Source organism: Mustelus asterias, chromosome 16 (genome assembly GCF_964213995.1).
Source record: "Mustelus asterias chromosome 16, sMusAst1.hap1.1, whole genome shotgun sequence".
In the NCBI taxonomy this organism is placed as follows: Eukaryota; Metazoa; Chordata; class Chondrichthyes; order Carcharhiniformes; family Triakidae; genus Mustelus; species Mustelus asterias.
The window spans coordinates 93,812,361-93,831,780 of record NC_135816.1 but is presented as its reverse complement, the minus strand read 5'-3'; the positions used below and the strand labels follow the sequence as shown (position 1 = coordinate 93,831,780).

At 41.4% G+C, this 19,420-nt stretch overlaps 1 protein-coding gene across 1 annotated transcript; it reads right to left on the bottom strand.

The window, feature by feature from the left end:
- Positions 1-687: 687 nt before the first annotated feature.
- Positions 688-17,833, bottom strand: LOC144505542 (NACHT, LRR and PYD domains-containing protein 10-like). The gene is made up of 4 exons (XM_078231671.1): positions 16,212-17,833; positions 8,464-8,550; positions 7,993-8,183; positions 688-1,757 (listed from the first exon to the last, which is right to left on the bottom strand). The coding sequence occupies exons 1-3, from the start codon at positions 16,994-16,996 to the stop codon at positions 8,180-8,182; spliced, it is 876 nt and encodes a 291-aa protein (XP_078087797.1). The 5' UTR covers positions 16,997-17,833; the 3' UTR covers positions 688-1,757; positions 7,993-8,179.
- Between the last annotated feature and the right edge of the window lie 1,587 nt (positions 17,834-19,420).

Sequence of the window (19,420 nt, the reverse complement as noted above, 5' to 3'; positions counted from 1 at the left end):
CCCTTTTCAGCTCATTCCTTGCTAACGTGTAACCCTCAATCGAGCCATCTGAACCTTGATTCCTCTTCCCCACATGATATTGATATTGCGGGCAATTGCATCCTCAAAACAGACGAGACTGAGATGAAACAACTTGATTCATAGAATGGACTACTTACAGGGCATGGAGTGTGAGAACATGAAGTCGAGGTGGCAGTGGATGTAACTGCATTAATATTGATCGGCATTTGGAAGGTTGTCCTCAGAAAAAAAGAGAGAGAAGTCGAGAAAGAAAAGGATAGTGTTGAATGTAGTTTATGTGATGGTAAGGGATAAGTTGAATATTGCAGCAAAATTTGTGGTGTTGAACTGCCTGGAACACACAAGAAAACACACCAACAAAAACAATTAATTAATCCGACTCATTTGTGGGCCTCGTGGGTCTGTGTTTAAAAAAAAAGGAGAGAAAAAGAATGTTCCTATACAGTACCACAAGACAGACATTAACTATGATCCAGGCTGCTACTCGTAGAGATATTTTAATTTAGATGAAGTCAAACAAGCTCACCGAAAAATGGCTAATGTGAGGGCACGTTCTGTCGGATGAGGGCGTGTGCTGGTAGGGCAGGGGTGTTATTCAAAGGGGATCTGTTCAACGATCAGCTGAACTTAGTACGATTATGTTAGGAGTGAAACAGTCACATCAATGATATATTCGATGTTTATTTCGATATTGTTTTGTGACAATCTCGAACAATATGGTTTGCATTGTTTCAATCTCGCTATTCAAACAGTTTTCAGTATTTATTTTGCTGCTCAAGAGTCTAATACATACTTCGATGTGGTTATTGCAAAGATGCTACATGTATTTCAATATTATTTCAAATAATTACCATTCATTACACTATGATGCAGTTCTGCAAATAATAGCAAGATTTGTTCGAACAGAAATTAACACTAAATCGATCAAACAGTACCAGAACTCATAACGTGCATTGACGAATTGAATGTAACCGATAAATTAGCTGCTCTTCATTTCAGGGCTTCAAATTCGTGATATCGTTCGTACGTCGTTATCATCGGTTGTGAAGCAATAACAGTCAACAGGAAAAAATGAACCCAATATCCGTCCTTTACTGTTGAGACAACATCGTGAAGAATATCTCTTTGCACAACAGCGGAAGCATCAGCGGCACTTGCTGAGCAAATGAAAATATTGGTCACAGTCTCAGAGATTGCAAAGTGCCGAATCAACAGTTGTGTTGCTGCGACTCGCACGTTGATTAAACTACATTGTATTCATTGGCGGATGGAAGTGAAATAATGCTGTGACTGGAATGACGGCCTCAACTAAAATGGCAATAAATCAGGAGTTAAATAAGCAACATTTTAACCGCCATGCCTGTGGTCTCCCGCATCTCAAGGACGTATTGCAAAGATAAGAACAAAATAATGATAAGGAAATCAAAAGACTGCCGTATTATTTCTCCGCATCACAAGATTAAAAGTAGCTGTGTATAATTTTAATGATTGGAGTCAAGATACAGATTTTACATCCAATAATCCTGCCAGCCTGTGTTTATTCACCTGAGGCAGGTCCAATAAACTTATTCAGAAAATATTCTGATTAGATAGACTTATTTCTACTGAATATAATTAAAACTTTTGCACAAAACATATTAAAATGCTTTCATTCCGTGAAGAAAGCCAAACCATTCGACACGTGCAGTGACTTGAGCATGCGTTGTCCTTGTGCTGAAAATTGATTGTGCATCAATCTGAAATATATAGTAGCAATACGATAAATGAATAATTATCGATTTCATTCTGCCATTTATTCTGCATAGTGATAATGCTGCATTCAAAATTACTATTTTAAAGTTCATCATTTATTTTGGTAAAAAAAGCTCGGCAGCAAACCCTTACTAAGTTCTTTCACGCATTCTCTACGATAATGCCTCGGCCACTGATACACATCTTGCCCACAAATAACCATTGCCTTCACCTACATTATAAATTGTTCTTCACTGTAGATTTTATATGCTTGTGAACCTGTGCGGAAGATTGAAAGACGAGAGCCTTTCACAGCACACGCCTTGCCTGTGCAATCATGAAGTACTTAAATACAAAGCATGTGTGTGAACTTCTAAACTATTACATTTGTAATTCCACGTGCCAGCGAGTTCCAAATCAACTAAAAAGTCGTTCAATACCTTGTTGACCTGCACCAAAACTCTTTCTGGCAAGATGAAGCATTGGCTCCTTATAATAATATACCTAATAATTCATAATTATCATGATTTAAATTAGCTAACAACGCAGTGTTACGTAGACACCACTTTGAATCCCCGAGACCAAAAGGTCCCTACAGTGCAGAACGAGGGCATTCGACGCATTACGTCTTCACCAGCATTCTAAAAGTGATGTATGCCACGTATTCCAGCGTATTACACGATGCATGCCACGTATTCCAGCAAATTTATAAAATGCGTACAGGAAGGTTCTTTGGAACAATATGTTGACAGTCCAACTAGAGGGAGGGCTATACTGGACCAAGTACTGGGGAATGAGCCCGGTGAGGTCACCAAAATGGCAGTAGGGGTACATGTGGCAAATAGTGACCACAGTTCTGTAAACGTTAGGATCGTAGTGGGAAAAGTTGAGTGTTGTCCTCTGGGTAAGGTGCTGAATTGGGGGAAGGCTAAGTACATGCGGATTAGGCAGGATTTGGTGGCTGTTGATTGGGAGAGGCTGTTCGAGGGTAACTCCACATCTGGCATGTGGGAGTATTTTAAGGAGCAGTTGATAGGACTGCAGGACAGGCATGTGCCTGTAAAGAGGAAGAATAGGAAAGGTAGGATTCGAGAGCCGGGGATAACCAGTGAAATTGTGGGTCTAATCAAAAAGAAAAAAGAGGCATACATGAGGTCCAGGCAGCTAAAAACAGACGAAGCACTGGAGGAATGCAGGGAACGTAGAAAATAACTCAAACAGGGATTTAGAAGGGCAAAAAGGGGTCACAAAATATCCTTGGCAGTCAGGATTAAGGAGAATCCTAAGGCATTTTATACATACGTTAGGAACAAGAGGGCTGTTAGGGAAAGAATCGGGCCTCTCAGGGACTCAAGGTAGCGGAATTATGCTTAGAAGCAAACGAAGTCGGAGATCCTAAACGAATACGTTGCATCAGTATTCAAAAAGGAGAGGGACATGTTGACTGATAGTGTCTCAGAGAGATGTGTTGACCTGTTTGAAAAAATCTCAATTACAAAGGAGGAAGTGTTAGGTTTTTTAGGAAACATTAAGACAGACAAATCCCCAGGGCCAGGTGGCATCTATCCTAGACTCCACAGGGAGGCGAGAGATGCAATTGCTGGGCCTCTAACAGAAATCTTTGTTTCTTCATAGGACACAGTTGAGGTCCCAGAGGATTGGAGGATAGCAAATGTGGTCCCGTTATTTAAGAAGGGTAGCAAGGATAACCCGGGTATGTATAGGCCGGTGAGCTTGACGTCCGTGGTAGGGAAGTTGTTAGAGAAGGTTCTTAGCGATAGGATATATGCGCATTTAGAACTGAATAATCTCATTAGCGAGAGACAGCATGGTTTTTTTACGAGGGAGGTCATGCCTCACAAATTTGGTTGAGTCTTTTCAGGAGGTGACAAAAACGATTGACGAGGGAAGGGCCGTGGATGTCGTCTATATGGATTTTAGTAAAGCATTTGACAAGGTCCCTCATGGCAGGCTGGTGCATAAGGTTACATCTCACGGGATAAATGGGGAGTTAGCTAGATGGGTGGAGAACTGGCTTAGCCATATAATGCGAATCCCTACAGCCAGCCAGGTCTTAAAGGTAGATCTACCTTGGATCTCAGCCTTGGATCTTCAGGTAAGCATTCTCCAAGGCGGCCTTCACGACACACGACAGCGCAGAGTCGCTGAGCAGAAACTGATAGCCAAGTTCTGCACACATGAGGACGGCCTAAACCGGGATGTTGGATTTATGTCACATTATCAGTAACCCCCACAGCTTGCCTCCTGGGCTTGCAGAATCTCACTGTCCGGAGACAATACACATCTCTTTAACCTGTGTTTAATGCTCCCTCCACCCACATTGTCTGTACCTTTAAGACTTGGCTGGCTTTAGGGATTCGCATTCTAATCAGTATTCTGGAACTTGATGTTGTGTCTCTGTGCACTGTTTGAGAGCACATTTCCACTCCATCTGACGAAGAAGCAGCGCTCCAAAAGCTTATGGTATTTGCTACCAAATAAACCTGTTGGACTTTAACCTGGTGTTGTGAGACTTCTTATTGTGTTCACCCCAGTCCAACGCCGGCATCTCCACCTATTATTAGCCATAGAAGACAGAGGGTAGCAGTGGAGGGGTCTTTTTCCAGTTGGAGGTCTGTGACTAGTGGTGTTCCGCAGGGATCTGTACTGGGAGCTCTGCTGTTTGCGATATATATATATATATAGAGAGAGAGAGAGAGAGAGATTTGGAGGAAGATGTAACTGGTTTGATCAGTATGTTTGCGGACGACACAAAGATTGCTGCAGTTGCGGATCGTGATGAACATTATCAGAGAATTCAGCAGGATATAGATAGGCTGGAACATTGAGCGGAGAAATGGCAGATGGAATTTAATCCAGTTAAATGCGAAGTGATGCATTTCGGTAGATCTAATGTAAGGGGGAGCTATACAATAAATGGCAGAACCATCAGGAGTATCGACACACAGATGGAACTGGGTGTACAAGTCCACATATCCTTAAAGGTGGCAGCACAGGTGAAGAGAGTGGTGAAGAAGGCATACGGCATGCTTGCCTTTATTGGACGGGGCATAGAATTTAAAAGATGGCATATGATGTTGCAGCTGTATAGAACGATGGTGAGGCCACATTTGGAATACTGCGTCCAGTTCTGGTCGCCACACTACCAGAAGGACTTGGAGGCTTTGGAGATACTACAGTGAAGGTTTACCAGGATGTTGCCTGGTATGGAGGGTCTTACCTATGAGGAGAGATTGCGTAAAATGGAGTTGTTCTCCCTGGAAAGACGGAGGATGAGGGGCGACTAATAGAGGTGTATAAAATTATGAAGGGCATAGATAGAGTGAACAGTAGGAAGCGTTTTCCCTGGTCGGAGGTGATGGACGGAAGGGGTCACCGGTTCAAGGTGAGGGGGGCAAGTTTCAACACACATGTCAGGGGGACGTATTTTACACAGAGGGTGGTGGGGGCCTGGAATACACTGCCAAGCAAGGTCATTGAGGCGGACACGCTGGGATCGTTTAAGAATTATCTCGATAACCACATGAACAGACTGGGAGTAGTGGGATAGAAAAGAATGGTTTAGTCGGCACATGAGCGGCGCAGGCTTGGAGGGCCGAAGGGCCTGCTCCTGTGTTGTATTGTTCTTTGTTCTATCCCGTACACCTGCACATTCATCATTGTCCGTTCACCTCGCCAGCATATCTTCGGACTTTAAGATGCAATTTAGCACGGCAAATCCACGTAACATGAAAAACATTGGACTGTTGGAGGAAGATAGAGAACACGGAGGACAGTCACTTCGATATGGGGAGAATGTGCAAACTCCATACAGTCACCAAAGGCCGGAATCAAACGTGCGTCACTGCTGCTGTCATAACCAGTGTCCTTGTATGCCACCAAAAATGAGACAACACGAGAGTCTGGTCTGCAGTCAGTGAAGTAGCTGCGGTTACAGAAACGTGATTATATCTTGCCCATTTTACAATTGATTTCTTATCCTCTGCTCAATGTTGGTGAGTTTGAAGCTTTTATATTACAATATATCATCTTTTCTCTGATCTTCTGGATAGATACACCGAAAGTCATTTGTGTCACAGTTATGTTTCGTACCAAAATCTAGATTGAGAGACATCTGGACAATGAGACCTTCAGATTGTAGTGAACTAAATTTCTGCCGAGTGCAATAGCCAATAAGACCGTAACAGAATTCTGTTTTTTGAGCTGCCGGATTTGTTATTGGTCACTCCCTTTTTGCATGTTGGTGGTGGCAGACAAATGTTGCACCCAGTAATCCGTGGTATCTATAAGGCATGGGTTACACACTCATCTTACACATTACAATATGGGAAACTGAACACTGCACTGGCAAATTGATGATACTGGGCCTTTGCATTCCTTCTGCACTTTTTTCTTCTCTCCCCACTTGCCGAAGTAGAAGTTTGGTAAGTATGCCATCACAACTGAGCCATACTGTTAGCAGCGTCATGCACATTAATGTTCCCTCTCTGGATGCAATCGGCGACTTTGAACTAGAAATTTATGTTCCAAGCTTTGTTCAACAGAAATGCATAAATATCAACTAATATGAGGAGAAATTCCTGCAACAATAGTGTAATTCAGTATTCTGCTTACCCAGGATAATGCTGTGAGAAGGAATGTTCAATACACCATGGACACTGGTGCATTTTAAATTGAGATGTTAAGTCTGCAATTCAAGGCAATTCACATTCATAATAATCACGAAACGATCATCGACGAGTGTAGAAAGGCATCTGGTTTACTGCTGTCTTTTAGGAAGAAAATGTTTCTCTCCTGTACTGGTCTATGTGTGAGACAAGATCCGTCACACAGAGGTTGTTCCGTGGTTGCCCTCTGAAATACTCGAGTATGTCAATGAAATCATGGAAAATAAGAGACGGGCACAATGCTAGCCTTTAAGCAACGTGGAAATTTCATGACAAATATTCGGTTGAAAATATTGCATTTTTTTTCATGGCAACATTTAATTGAGGGGAGCCGTCATCAATTTGACTTCGCTCATCACCATACCAAATATGATAGGTCATCTTTTGACTGACGTTCCAGTGGTTCAGGACATAATCAATTTTGGAAATGGGGTCTCCTGTACATCAGCTGAAACATCGATTTCCTGAGATCCCTATTTCATGCGCTCAGTGATAAGTAGACGTATCAGTCTTGTTGTTCATTGACGAACATTTAAGCGAGTTGCACTTCTTTGGGGGCAGCCACCATTACGTTAATAAAAATGCATTTGCAAAGTCTCACAAAGTTTGCATTAGAAACATAGAACATAGAAAAAGTACAGCACAAACAGGCCCTTCGGCCCACAAGTTGCACCAGTCATGTTCCTACCTACCTTAGCTTATACATAGGCTTACCTATAACCCTCAATCCTATTAAGTCCCATGTCCTCATCCAGAAGTCTCTTAAAAGACTCTATCGAGTTTGTCCCAACCACCACTGACGGCAGCCGATTCCACTAACCCACCACCCTCTGAGTGAAAAACTTACCCATGACATCTCCTCTGTACCTACCCCCCAGCACCTTAAACCTGTGTCCTCTCGTAGCAGCTATTTCAGCCCTGGGAAAAAGCCTCCGAGAATCAACCTCATCTCTACCTCTTAACATCTTGTTCACCTCTATCAGTTCACCTTTCATCCTCCGTCTGTCCAAGGAGAAAAGATCGAACTCCCTCAACCTGTCCTCATCAGGCATGCCAACCAATCCAGGCAACATCCTTGTAAATCTTCAAGGAGTTGATAGTTTGTTTTGCAGTGTTGATGCAGCTCTGCATTTGGCAACGCAAATTATCTGCCAGTTAATATTGAAATATGCTGTCGGAGGTTATGCAGCACATATTGGCGAATGCAGGTATGGACGATCCGTTATCTTCCATGAGGGGCAATAATAGAACAGATATTTCCTTGTCTTATTTTAAATTTCGAATGAAGTGACGTGCACTGGTTTTACATTATTTTCTTCATTACAAATCTACCCTTTCTATTTTGTTGTTTTTTAAAATTCCAACTTATTTGGTGGAATGGTAACCCAGAACCCTTGGCTCTTAACGATTAATCAGAAAACATCACCACTACGATCCTCACGCTGTAAGTAAATTCATAACGAAATAATATGATTTCCTCTTGAAAAGTTGGTATGATCATGGTCGAGTAATATGTTTAACTTTTGAACAGCGTGGAAGTAAGAAAACACACCTAATTTCTTTGATAACCGCGTTATCGGAGCTGATTCGCTGCAATGCAGGAATAGATTTGTCGGTCAGTGAGTTTGCCTGTTCGCCATTTTGACTGTCGTTACTCAGGTCCAATTTCATCAATGAACGGTTTGCACTGAGACCAAGGAACAAGTGTTGCACACAGTCATCTGTAAGGTCGTTAGATTTCAACTTATTGTGAACAAAATCATATTTTCGGTTTATACTAAGAACACACTCACGAAAATGATATGATATTAAGAAGTAATTGTTTTGAATTTAGAAAATCGTAGGAAAAACTTGCACATGCAGCACTCATTTTTTTTCAACATCGAAATAATTGCAGTCTTAATGTAAATCAGGAAGATATTCGAATTACTTTATATAGTCGTCTGTTTGATAATAAAACATATTGATCTGGTACGATATTGTTGTGTTTCAGGAGAAAATAAATAAACATTTTCTCACTCACTCCAGTGTCTGTATTTTGCAAGCCTCTTTCGTCAGAACAGAAGAGAGCACTTTCGCTCCCGAAGCTCCAATTTTAGTTTCATTCAGTCTGCTCATAAATAAAAGTAATCAAAATTAAGAGCAGAAAAGTACTATGTTAATCTTAAGAAAGGTTAGTCGTCCAGAAGTGAACATAATATTTGCCAGTCAAATTAAATTCTAATGTGCACATTTTGGGAGGAAACGGGAACACCCATCAGAAGCGCAAGCAGACATGGGGCAAACGTGTATTCTTCGCACAGACCATGGCCGGAATCGAACCTCGTCACCTATAATTATGAGGCAGCAGAGATAACTGGTGTCACATACGCTGCCCATGTCTGAAAGTATAAAGATAACATAACTTCCTTCGCCAAGAATCGAACCTCACAGATCTAGGTACAGTGTCTAACTGATTCGATATAGTACTTTAACTTGGGGAATTTTATTCATGGTGCAATTAAAAACAGTCAATCACAGTTTGGCTGTTGTTCAAATGGGGATATGTCCGATTGGGCGGGCAAATGAAGCCAAGACCTGAACAGAGTACCAAAGATTCAGAGAGCAGACAGGAAATGAAGTGATCTCCCTAGCTTTTTCTCAGAATTGTAAGCAGTGATTTCAAATAACAGCACATATTTAACTCCCATGTTGGATTCAAAGTTATGTTTAATTTCCCTGTCGGAACAATTACACTAACTGAACTTGGCACCCTCGAACTTTAAGGTGTTGTTTTACATTTGCAGCTCAACTGGCATAATAGATGCTAAATGGAGTTCACAAGGATGAGGCTGCGATTAAAAAGGTGTATTCGCTCAACGCAGGTATTAATTAGATTATTGATATATATCTGGTACAAATTAAGTTACAAAAGAAGCTAATCAAATTACTGATTAGATCGTGGATGATAATTGAACCCTTCCCTTTTCAATTGCTATATTGAGAGCATCAGCACGCGACATGCACCTTCGAGGGCCCCATGTAGCATCTCTATCAAATGCGTTGCATCACAGGCAGCAATTCTTAATTTAGAGAAACACTGCGGTATATTAGTTAGGTTTGTTGCAATCTGGATCAAAACTTTCTGGAGGAAGTCACACCATGGGCAGAAAAAAACTGTATTCATTGTTTGGTGAACGTATGGAACAGTGGGAAATTGCTTAGGTTGCAGAAATCTTCGGGGTTAGGTGCAACTCTCAATCTGGACAGTCGGCATTACATTTTTCAGCGAATGGTAACGAATGGTGAAGGATGGACCTAAATAGAAATGTGGCAGGAGTGTGGAGGTCCTAAATGCAGTGAAATAATAATTGGACCAAGGTGTGCACGGTGAAAACCACGAGTGTGGATTGAGAATGGTCATATTTGCAAGAGAGTCAGGACCATTATCGAATAGAGGAGAGTGTGGAATAAAGCAATGGAACTGTTGGGTAACAATAGAAGAAACAAAAAGGAGGATGCACACGGGGCACGATAAGAAACTGAAATAAATTTTTCAATGAATTAAATAAACACAAAGTGATCATTTTTGATTGATTCGAAGCAAAACAGCTGCCTGGAAATAAGATTTTGTGGATTCGTGGAAAAAGACAATACACAAAGAATGGGGTTAACAATAAACATTTAATTGAACAAGGTGTTCAGTCGACATATCTATGGCAAAAGAAAAGACGCGTATTTCATGGGAAACACAATTTCTTTTGAAATGTAGAAGATCTTTGAGAATTACGTTGAGGAAACAAGAACAAGATAACAGTACTCGAGACATTTTGTGCGACTCAGTTGGAAGAATGATAATTACCCGAACAAGTCAGCTATGGCATCAGAGCGTCTCTCAAAAACATTTTCAGTGTAATATATAGAGATGGTTTGTTTTGAAATATCGATTCAAATAATGATATGATGAAGCATATGAAAGGGGAAGATTTCTCTCAATGTGCCCACGAAAGCTTGCTTCACCAATATGTTATTGATGAAGCTAAAAAAATTACGTTATTTTTAAGTTCGAAGCTGGGAGTTGATGCAAGGAAACTGGAAAATAGGTCTATGAGGGAACATTATGTTAATACGTTAAATTTATCATAAGGCTTCAATTAAAGTCATAGAGTCATAGACTCATAGAATTTTACAGCATGGATACGGGCCCTTCCGTCCAACATGTCCATGCTGCCCGTTATTTAACCCCTGGACTAATCCCAATTGCCCGTGTTTGGCCCGTATCCCCCTAAACGCACCTTGTCCATGTAAATGTCTGAACGCTTTTTAAAAGACAAATTTGAACCTCCCTCTACTACAATCCCTGGCAGCTTGTTCCCGGCACCGTCTGTGTGAAAGAATTGCCCCTCTACAACCTTTTGCATCTTTCCCCTCACGCCTGAAACCTGTGTCCTCTCGTTTTGGACTCCCATAACTTTGGGAAAAGATATTGATTATCTAGTTGATCTATGCCCCTCATTATTTTATACAGCTCGATAAGATCACCCCTCAGCCTCCTACGCTCCAGAGAAAAAATTCCCAGTCTATCCAGCCTCTCCTTAAAACTCAAACCATCAAGCCTTGGTAGCATACGAGTAAGTCTTTTCTGTATTCTTTCTAGTTTAATAATATCCTTTCTATAATAGGGTAAACCGAACTGAACATAGTATTTCACGTGTGGTCTTACCAATGTCTTGTACAACTTCAGCAAGATGTCCCAACCCCTGTATTCAATGTTCTGATGTGGAGATGCCGGCGTTGGACTGGGGTAAACACAGTAAGAAGTTTAACAACACCAGGTTAAAGTCCAACAGGTTTATTTGGTAGCAAAAGCCACACAAGCTTTCGGAGCTGCAAGCCCCTTCTTCAGGTGAGTGGGAATTCTGTTCACAAACAGAGCTTATAAAGACACAAACTCAATTTACATGAATAATGGTTGGAATGCGAATACTTACAACTAATCACGTCTTTAAGAAACAAAACAATGTGAGTGGAGAGAGCATCAAGACAGGCTAAAAAGATGTGTATTGTCTCCAGACAAGACAGCCAGTGAAACTCTGTGGGCGTTACAAATAGTGTGCCATGAACCCAATATCCCGGTTGAGGCCGTCCTCGCGTGTGCGGAACTTGGCTATCAGTTTCTGCTCAGCGACTCTGCGCCGTCGTGTGTCGCAAAGGCCGCCTTGGAGAACGGTTACCCGAATATCAGAGGCCGAATGCCCGTGACCGCTGAAGTGCTCCCCAACAGGAAGAGAACAGTTTTGCCTGGCGATTGTCGAGCGGTGTTCATTCATCCGTTGTCGCAGCGTCTGCATAGTTTCCCCAATGTACCATGCCTCGGGACATCCGTTCTTGCAGCGTCTACCTGATACGCTGCAAGAAAGGATGTCCCGAGGGATGGTACATTGGGGAAACTATGCAGACGCTGCGACAACGGATGAATGAACACCGCTCGACAATCACCAGGCAAAACTGTTCTCTTCCTGTTGGGGAGCACTTCAGCGGTCACGGGCATTCGGCCTCTGGTATTCGGGTAAGCATTCTCCAAGGCGGCCTTCGCGACACACGACGGCGCAGAGTCGCAGAGCAGAAACTGATAGCCAAGTTCCGCACACACGAGGACGGCCTCAACCGGGGTATTGGGTTCATGGCACACTATTTGTAACCCCCACAGAGTTTCACTGGTTGTCTTGTCTGGAGTCTTTAAATAAGTTTTTTGTGTCGGTCTTCACGGTGGAGGACACAAATGGTTTGCCAAATATTAACGATAGAGGGTTGGCAGCAGGAGAAATACTTAATACAATTAATGTTACCAGAGAGGCAGTGCGGGGTAGACTAATGGGACTGAAGGTGGACAAGTCCCCGGGTCCGGATGGAATGCATCCCAGGGTATTGAAAGAAATGTCAGAGGTAATAGTGGATGCGTTAGTGATTATTTATCAAAACTCGTTGCATTCTGGGGTAGTGCCGGTTGATTGGAAAACGGCTAATGTTACGCCGCTGTTTAAAAAAGGAAGGAGACAAAAGGCGGGTAACTATAGGCCGGTCAGCTTAACGTCTGTAGTAGGGAAAATGCTGGAATCCATTATTAAAGAGGAGATAGCAGGGCATCTGGATAGAAATGGTTCGATCAATCAGACGCAGCATGGATTCATGAGGGGAAAGTCGTGCTTGACGAACATGTTGGATTTTTATGAAGATGTGACTAGGGCGGTTGATGGAGGAGAACCGGTGGATGCGGTGTTTTTGGATTTCCAAAAGGCGTTTGATAAGGTGCCCCATAAAAGGCTGCTGAAGAAGATTAGGGCACACGGAGTTGGGGGTAGTGTGTTAAAGTGGATTGGGGACTGGCTATCCGACAGGAAGCAAAGAGTCGGAATAAATGGGTGTTTTTCCGGTTGGAGGAAGGTAACTAGTGGCGTGCCGCAGGGATCGGTACTCGGGCCGCAACTGTTTACCATTTATATAGATGATCTGGAGGAGGGGACGGAGTGTAGGGTAACGAAGTTTGCAGACGACACAAAGATAAGTGGAAAAGTGAATTGTGTGGAGGACGGAGAAGATCTGCAGAGAGATTTGGACAGGCTGAGTGAGTGGGCGAGGATATGGCAAATGGAGTATAACGTTGAGAAATGCGAGGTTATACACTTTGGAGGAAATAATAACAAATGGGTTTACTATCTCAATGGGAACAAATTAAAACATGCTACCGTGCAAAGGGATCTGGGGGTCCTTGTGCATGAGACGCAAAAGCCCAGTCTGCAGGTACAACAGGTGATCAAGAAGGCAAATGGGATGTTGGCCTATATTGCGAGGGGGATAGAATATAAAAGCAGGGATGTCTTGATGCACCTGTACAGGGCATTGGTGAGGCCGCAGCTGGAATACTGTGTGCAGTATTGGTCCCCTTATATGAGGAAGGATATCTTGGCATTGGAGGGAGTGCAGAGAAGGTTCACCAGGTTGATACCGGAGATGAGGGGTTTGGATTATGAGGAGAGGCTGAGGAGATTGGGTTTGTACTCGTTGGAGTTTAGAAGGATGAGGGGGGATCTTATGGAGACTTATAAGATAATGCGGGGGCTGGATAGGGTGGAGGCGGAGAGATTCTTTCCACTTAGTAAGGAAGTTAAAACTAGAGGACACAGCCTCAAAATAAAGGGGGGTCGGTTTAAGACAGAGTTGAGGAGGAACTTCTTCTCCCAGAGGGTGGTGAATCTCTGGAATTCTCTGCCCACTGAGGTGGTGGAGGCTACCTCGCTGAATATGTTTAAAGCGCGGATGGATGGATTCCTGATCGGTAAGGGTATTAAGGGTTATGGGGATCAGGCGGGTAAGTGGTACTGATCCACGTCAGATCAGCCATGATCTTATTGAATGGCGGGGCAGGCTCGAGGGGCTAGATGGCCTACTCCTGCTCCTATTTCTTATGTTCTTATGTTCTTATGGAGACAATACACATCTTTTTAGCCTGTCTTGATGCTCTCTCCACTCACATTGTTTTGTTTCTTAAAGACTTGATTAGTTGTAAGTATTCGCATTCCAACCATTATTCATGTAAATTGAGTTTGTGTCTTTATATGCTCTGTTTGTGAACAGAATTCCCACTCACCTGAAGAAGGGGCTTGCAGCTCCGAAAGCTTGTGTGGCTTTCGCTACCAAATAAACCTGTTGGACTTTAACCTGGTGTTGTTAAACTTCTTTCAATGTTCTGACCAAGGAAACCAAGCATTCCGAATGCCTTCTTCACCATTCTGTCCACCTGTGCCTCCACTTTCAAGGAACTTTGAAACTGTACCCCTGTATCCCTTTGTTCTGTAATTCTCCCAAACGCCCAGGAAAAAGCCCTGCCTGGTTCGATCGACCAAATGCATCACCTCTCATTTATCGAAATAAAACTCCATCTGCCATTCGTCATGCCATTGGCCCAATTGATCAAAGTCCCGTTGCAATCCTGCATAACCTTCTTCACTGTCCACTATGCCACCAATTTGGTGTCATCTGCAAACTTAATAACCATGCCTCCTAAATTATCATCCAAATCATTGATAATTGACAAATAACAGTGGACCCAGCACCGATCCCTGATGCACACCGCTGGTCCCAGAACTCTAGTTTGAAGAACAACCCTCTACAATCACCCTCCGGCTTTTGTTATCAAACGAATTTTGTATCCATTTGGCTACCTTACCCTGGATCCCGTGAGATTTAAACTAATGCCACAACCTACCATATGGTACCTTGTCAAAGGCCTTGCTAATGTTCATGTAGACAACATCAGCTGTACTGCCCTCACCTCCCTTCTTGGTTATCCCCTTCAGAAAACTGAATCAAATTTGTGAGACACGATTTTCCACTCACAAAGCCATGTTGACTGTCCCAATAGTCCTTGTGTCTCTAAATGCCTGTAGATCCCGTCTCTCAAAAATGCGTTTTGAAATATTCTAAGCGAACTTATAGTGTAAAATGATTCAATATATTTTGAAATGCAATTGGACGATTAATTTGAAGAGGTAAAGTTTATTTGTGTTGAAAAGCTAATTGGATTAACAACTGCAGGTGAAATAGAATTGGTATGGATTGCATAATCTTTATTGCGTTTGACGAAGTTACTTGCATTATGTCGTGCAGAAACCTCAAAAATACCATGCACTAACGGGCACTTTCAATCATTGTATAAATATGGCCGATCAATTGATTTCCTGCCCAAATGCTTAAAGGGTCGGTGTTGAACGATGACACTGCGAATTTAACTTTGTTAGCATTCTTCAGAGAATGTACAGCCTTCATACTAGAATGTTCCCATACATGAGCATTTTAGCAAGGTCATCTTCAATCACCTGCTATGCTTTCCGTGGGATGTGGAAAAAATGAGTGCAGATATTGTAAAACAGAATATTCATGGCAGCTTTTGACATGGTAAATGGCGAAAGACTTCTGAAGTGTTGATCCTTTAGGAAGAGGGGTACGTAAATTACTGCTTTTTTATAACAAAATGTATTAATAATGTGAGGAATAAAGATTTCCGACAGGGAGAACTGATGACCTGTAACACACTTCCTCCCTGTCAAGGGGCAATTACGAGTTAAATGGACATTTTCTAAGCATTTTATGGAAATAAACGTCCATGGGAAGAGCTAACGGTAGATAGAAAGGACTGATTTGATTGAATTTTAAGAGTCGGCACGGAAAATATGGAACAAATAATCTCCTTCAGAGCAGGACAAATTTAAAATTGCGATTTGGGATGAAAATATCTCACTTTATGTTGTGACATTGCATTTTGAAATATTCAATCTGAACTTATAGTGTGAAACGATTCAATATATTTTGAAATGCAATTGGACGATTAGCCTGAAGAGGTAAAGTTCATTTGTGTTGAAGAGCTAATTGGATTAACAACTTCAAAGCGCTGACAAGCACCAGGTTGGTTGCCTCTCTCTGTGCAGTTGAGTCTGCAATTCTGCGATATGTATGTTTTAACCTGAAATCCAACATGTTTTGTTTGAAGCAAAGGGGAATACATAACACTGATAAACCCAGAGATACATGTGGCATAAATATGCACAAGGTTCAGAAGTGATGCTCCCAACATGCAATCAGTTATAGCTAAAAAGGGTGAAAGCTGCGTCAGGTATTATACAAACATTCAAGCTGATATATGTTATTATCATTCAATGTAGCAGCACCTAGATGGCAGAAAATATCACAAAACCAGAGCACAGTTATTGATTAAATGATAGTTTGCTGAATTACCTGAGAATTTTGATTTTATGCAGGACGTCTTTGAGCTGATTAAGAGTCTCGAGTTCTACACCACAAGCACTGAGGTTAAGCTCTTCAAAGGTGCCAATGTCCATTAGTGACCTTGATAAAGCTGCATAATCAGATGGTTGTAAGTGACACTTTGTGAATTGCATTGCGTTTAACTGTGATAATGCAACCATCGTCGTATGTCTGTCTCCATATTCAACAATGTAATGCAATAATTTTAAGAGCATTAGTTGGCATCGTCTATCTTCCAATTTATCAACAATTTTTTGGCAGTTCTGTTTGAGCCAATCCGACATAACCGAGTGTGTTTCAAAGGACAGTTCACTAAATGGAAAATCAAAAAGATGAATCGAATGTCGTGATGAGAGAGCAAAGAGAAATCGTGAAAACAGCATAAATCTGTCGTCACTGCAAGTTTCCCAACGTTGGAGCTGATCTATCAGTCTATTTCCCGACATATCTTGAATTTTCATAAGTGCGCCGAAAAAGCCCTGCAAAACGGAATGGGTGAAAGCGTACATAAAACGATGTGGTTCTTTGTCTGTAATTTCTATCATAAAAACTGGTGTTAAACGAGAACCTTGGAGATTGTGCTGCTTTAATTGTCCTTCTTTAAATACAACAACATTGTTGCAAATTCCCTCGTAGGCCAATCCCCCAATTTTTAGCAACTCGCTGCATGAATTCTCGGTGGCGCAACCGCATCTTTCTTGAAGAGATTTGATGTAGGAGAAGAAAACCTCTGCACTATTTATGTGTGGTGGCATCGCACTTCCTTTTAGCCAGTATTTTTCTACAAACGAACAAAGCACTGTGCAGTAGAAGGGGTTGAAACACAGGGAGTACAATGTTTCATTGTGCTGAATGAAATTCAATACTTCTGCAGCATACTGTTTGTCGCCAAAATACTGCTGAAAGAAGCGTTTTGTCTCCTTGGAATTGAATCCCCGGATTTCGGCAGTTAGGTTTATTTGTGACTTTGCTAACGTTTCAAGTTTCCAAGGTCGACTTGTTACAAGCACTGAACACCCTTTCAGCAATTGCCCCTTTAGCAGGAAGTGCACAAGGTCAGAGCTTTTGTAATAGCAGTCCGGTTGGACACATTGAATTCTGGGATCTGTGTCTCTATTTGCACCGGTGATATTGGAGGCTGGCTGAATTTCATCAAAATCGTCAAATATAAATATTTCCTGGTTCCGACCACAGATGTTTCAGGTGGAATTCCAAGTATGGGAATGAATTAAGTATCAGATCATTCAGGCATGTTTTTTCTTCTATTGGAATCAAGTATCGAAGTTTAAAAGGGAAAACAAATTTAAATTGTTGATATATTTTCTCAATGGACCAGTCCCATATAATCTTCTGTATCATGGTGCTTTTTCCAATTCCTGTCGCTCCAAATAAGAATGTGATGTCGGAGTTTTCCGTTTTGGAGCATCTGCTTCTCAGTAACGGAGAGAGCTCAATTTCTTCCAGATCGTTCTTCAAGTTTAACATTTGCAATTCTTTACGTTCTCTCCCTTGTGCTCGCAGTTCATTTTCCACAAGGTTTTGCGCACGAAAAGAAGAAACAATTGCATTTTTAGTATACCTTTCATCTAAGCGATATCTTCTGAAATGTTCCGTTCCTGAACTTGTTATGCTCATCATCATGTTCGTTTTGCGAAGTTTATTTTTGTGAAATATTTCTTCATCTTGATTAAGTATGAACAATGTTATCAGTATGCTAATTCAAAAGACAAACACAAACAGAAGGCTTCTAAAGCACAAGTAAATAATGTTTTACAACTATATACTTCAAAACAATCTGCAACAGCAAGAGACGAGAATATGTGGCCATCACTGTCTGGCACAACGTGCCAAAAATCAGGTTGGCCTATTGTAGCATTAGGAAGCAGTATTTTAATTTCACCGCATGTTTTTCAACACTTAACAAACAATCGTAATATATGTGTGCATGATGCAGACACAGACAGCCTTGTTTTCTGAAACAAGTCCAACATTTTGTCACATCACTATAATGCAATGGAAGTGGAACAATGAAGATGATTGAAAAAACTTGCACTTCAAGCCAGAGGTGGCTGGAATTGTTAGACTTTATCAGCACACTCTCCGAAATGAATAATTATTGTAGTAGCTTTGGATTAGACTTTGGTAACTCTTGCAAATGTTGCACGTTCCATACCTTTTGCTGACTGGAAACATGACATACAAATGAATATATGTAAACAATTATTACGATTGCAGAATACGTTTTTAAAAAAGTAAGCATAAGTTAGAAATAGTCAAAGTGTTTATTTTTAACAGTCGTTGAGGGGAAATATATTGAGTTAATGCTCTCTTGAACTGTCATTACAATAGTTAAAGGTTTGATCTTGTTCTGAAGCAAAATTTGACCCCTAAAGAAGTAATGCCGAATGCCTTAAACAGGAATACCTCGCCTCATAATCCGGTAAAAGTGTGTGGGAAGGTGAACTGTCTTTCAGTAACGTTTAGTGGTTGATTAATAGAAATACCTGACAATCAGTTTAAGATGAAGACGTAACCACATTTTTTTTTAAACAGGGAAATTTAACTCAACAACTAACCTACCGAATAACATACGATTCTATTGGAATGCGGTTCAAATAAATTCATGCCACTCCATTAAAAAATATACATACAACTTAGACACTCTTAAAAATATGCAACCAACTTTTGTGCGTTTCAGAACATTCTGAAGTTTCTCCGTTGATTTATCTGTCCGTGAGAGCTTTTTAATTGTGTACGTTTCGCTGGTTACATGGTCCATTCCCGTTGGTGATATCTGAAGCTGACAGGGTGGAGAACTACTCTTGAGACTTGAGAGGCGGCAGTTGCTATCTCCTGTTTCTCCCCTTTGCACTCTCTTTTATACGTGTGATGATCCATTAAATCTCCTACAATAAGATTGTTCTGCTGTTGTCAACATTATCAAATTCAAATATTAGTGGGTCTTGGTAGCTAAGTGCCTGCTTTACATTGATTGGGCAAAATTCAAACAACAATAGTTTGGCTTGTCAAGTCAACTGCTTGACGTTTTGATACAAATATTTCTGTCTGGACTTTGGATGTGCTTTGTTATTTAGACCGCCATTCACTGAAACAAACAGCAGCTTTCAAAGGGACTGCACAATCTTTTTCCATCTCGCATTTTTACATTCTTTACATAT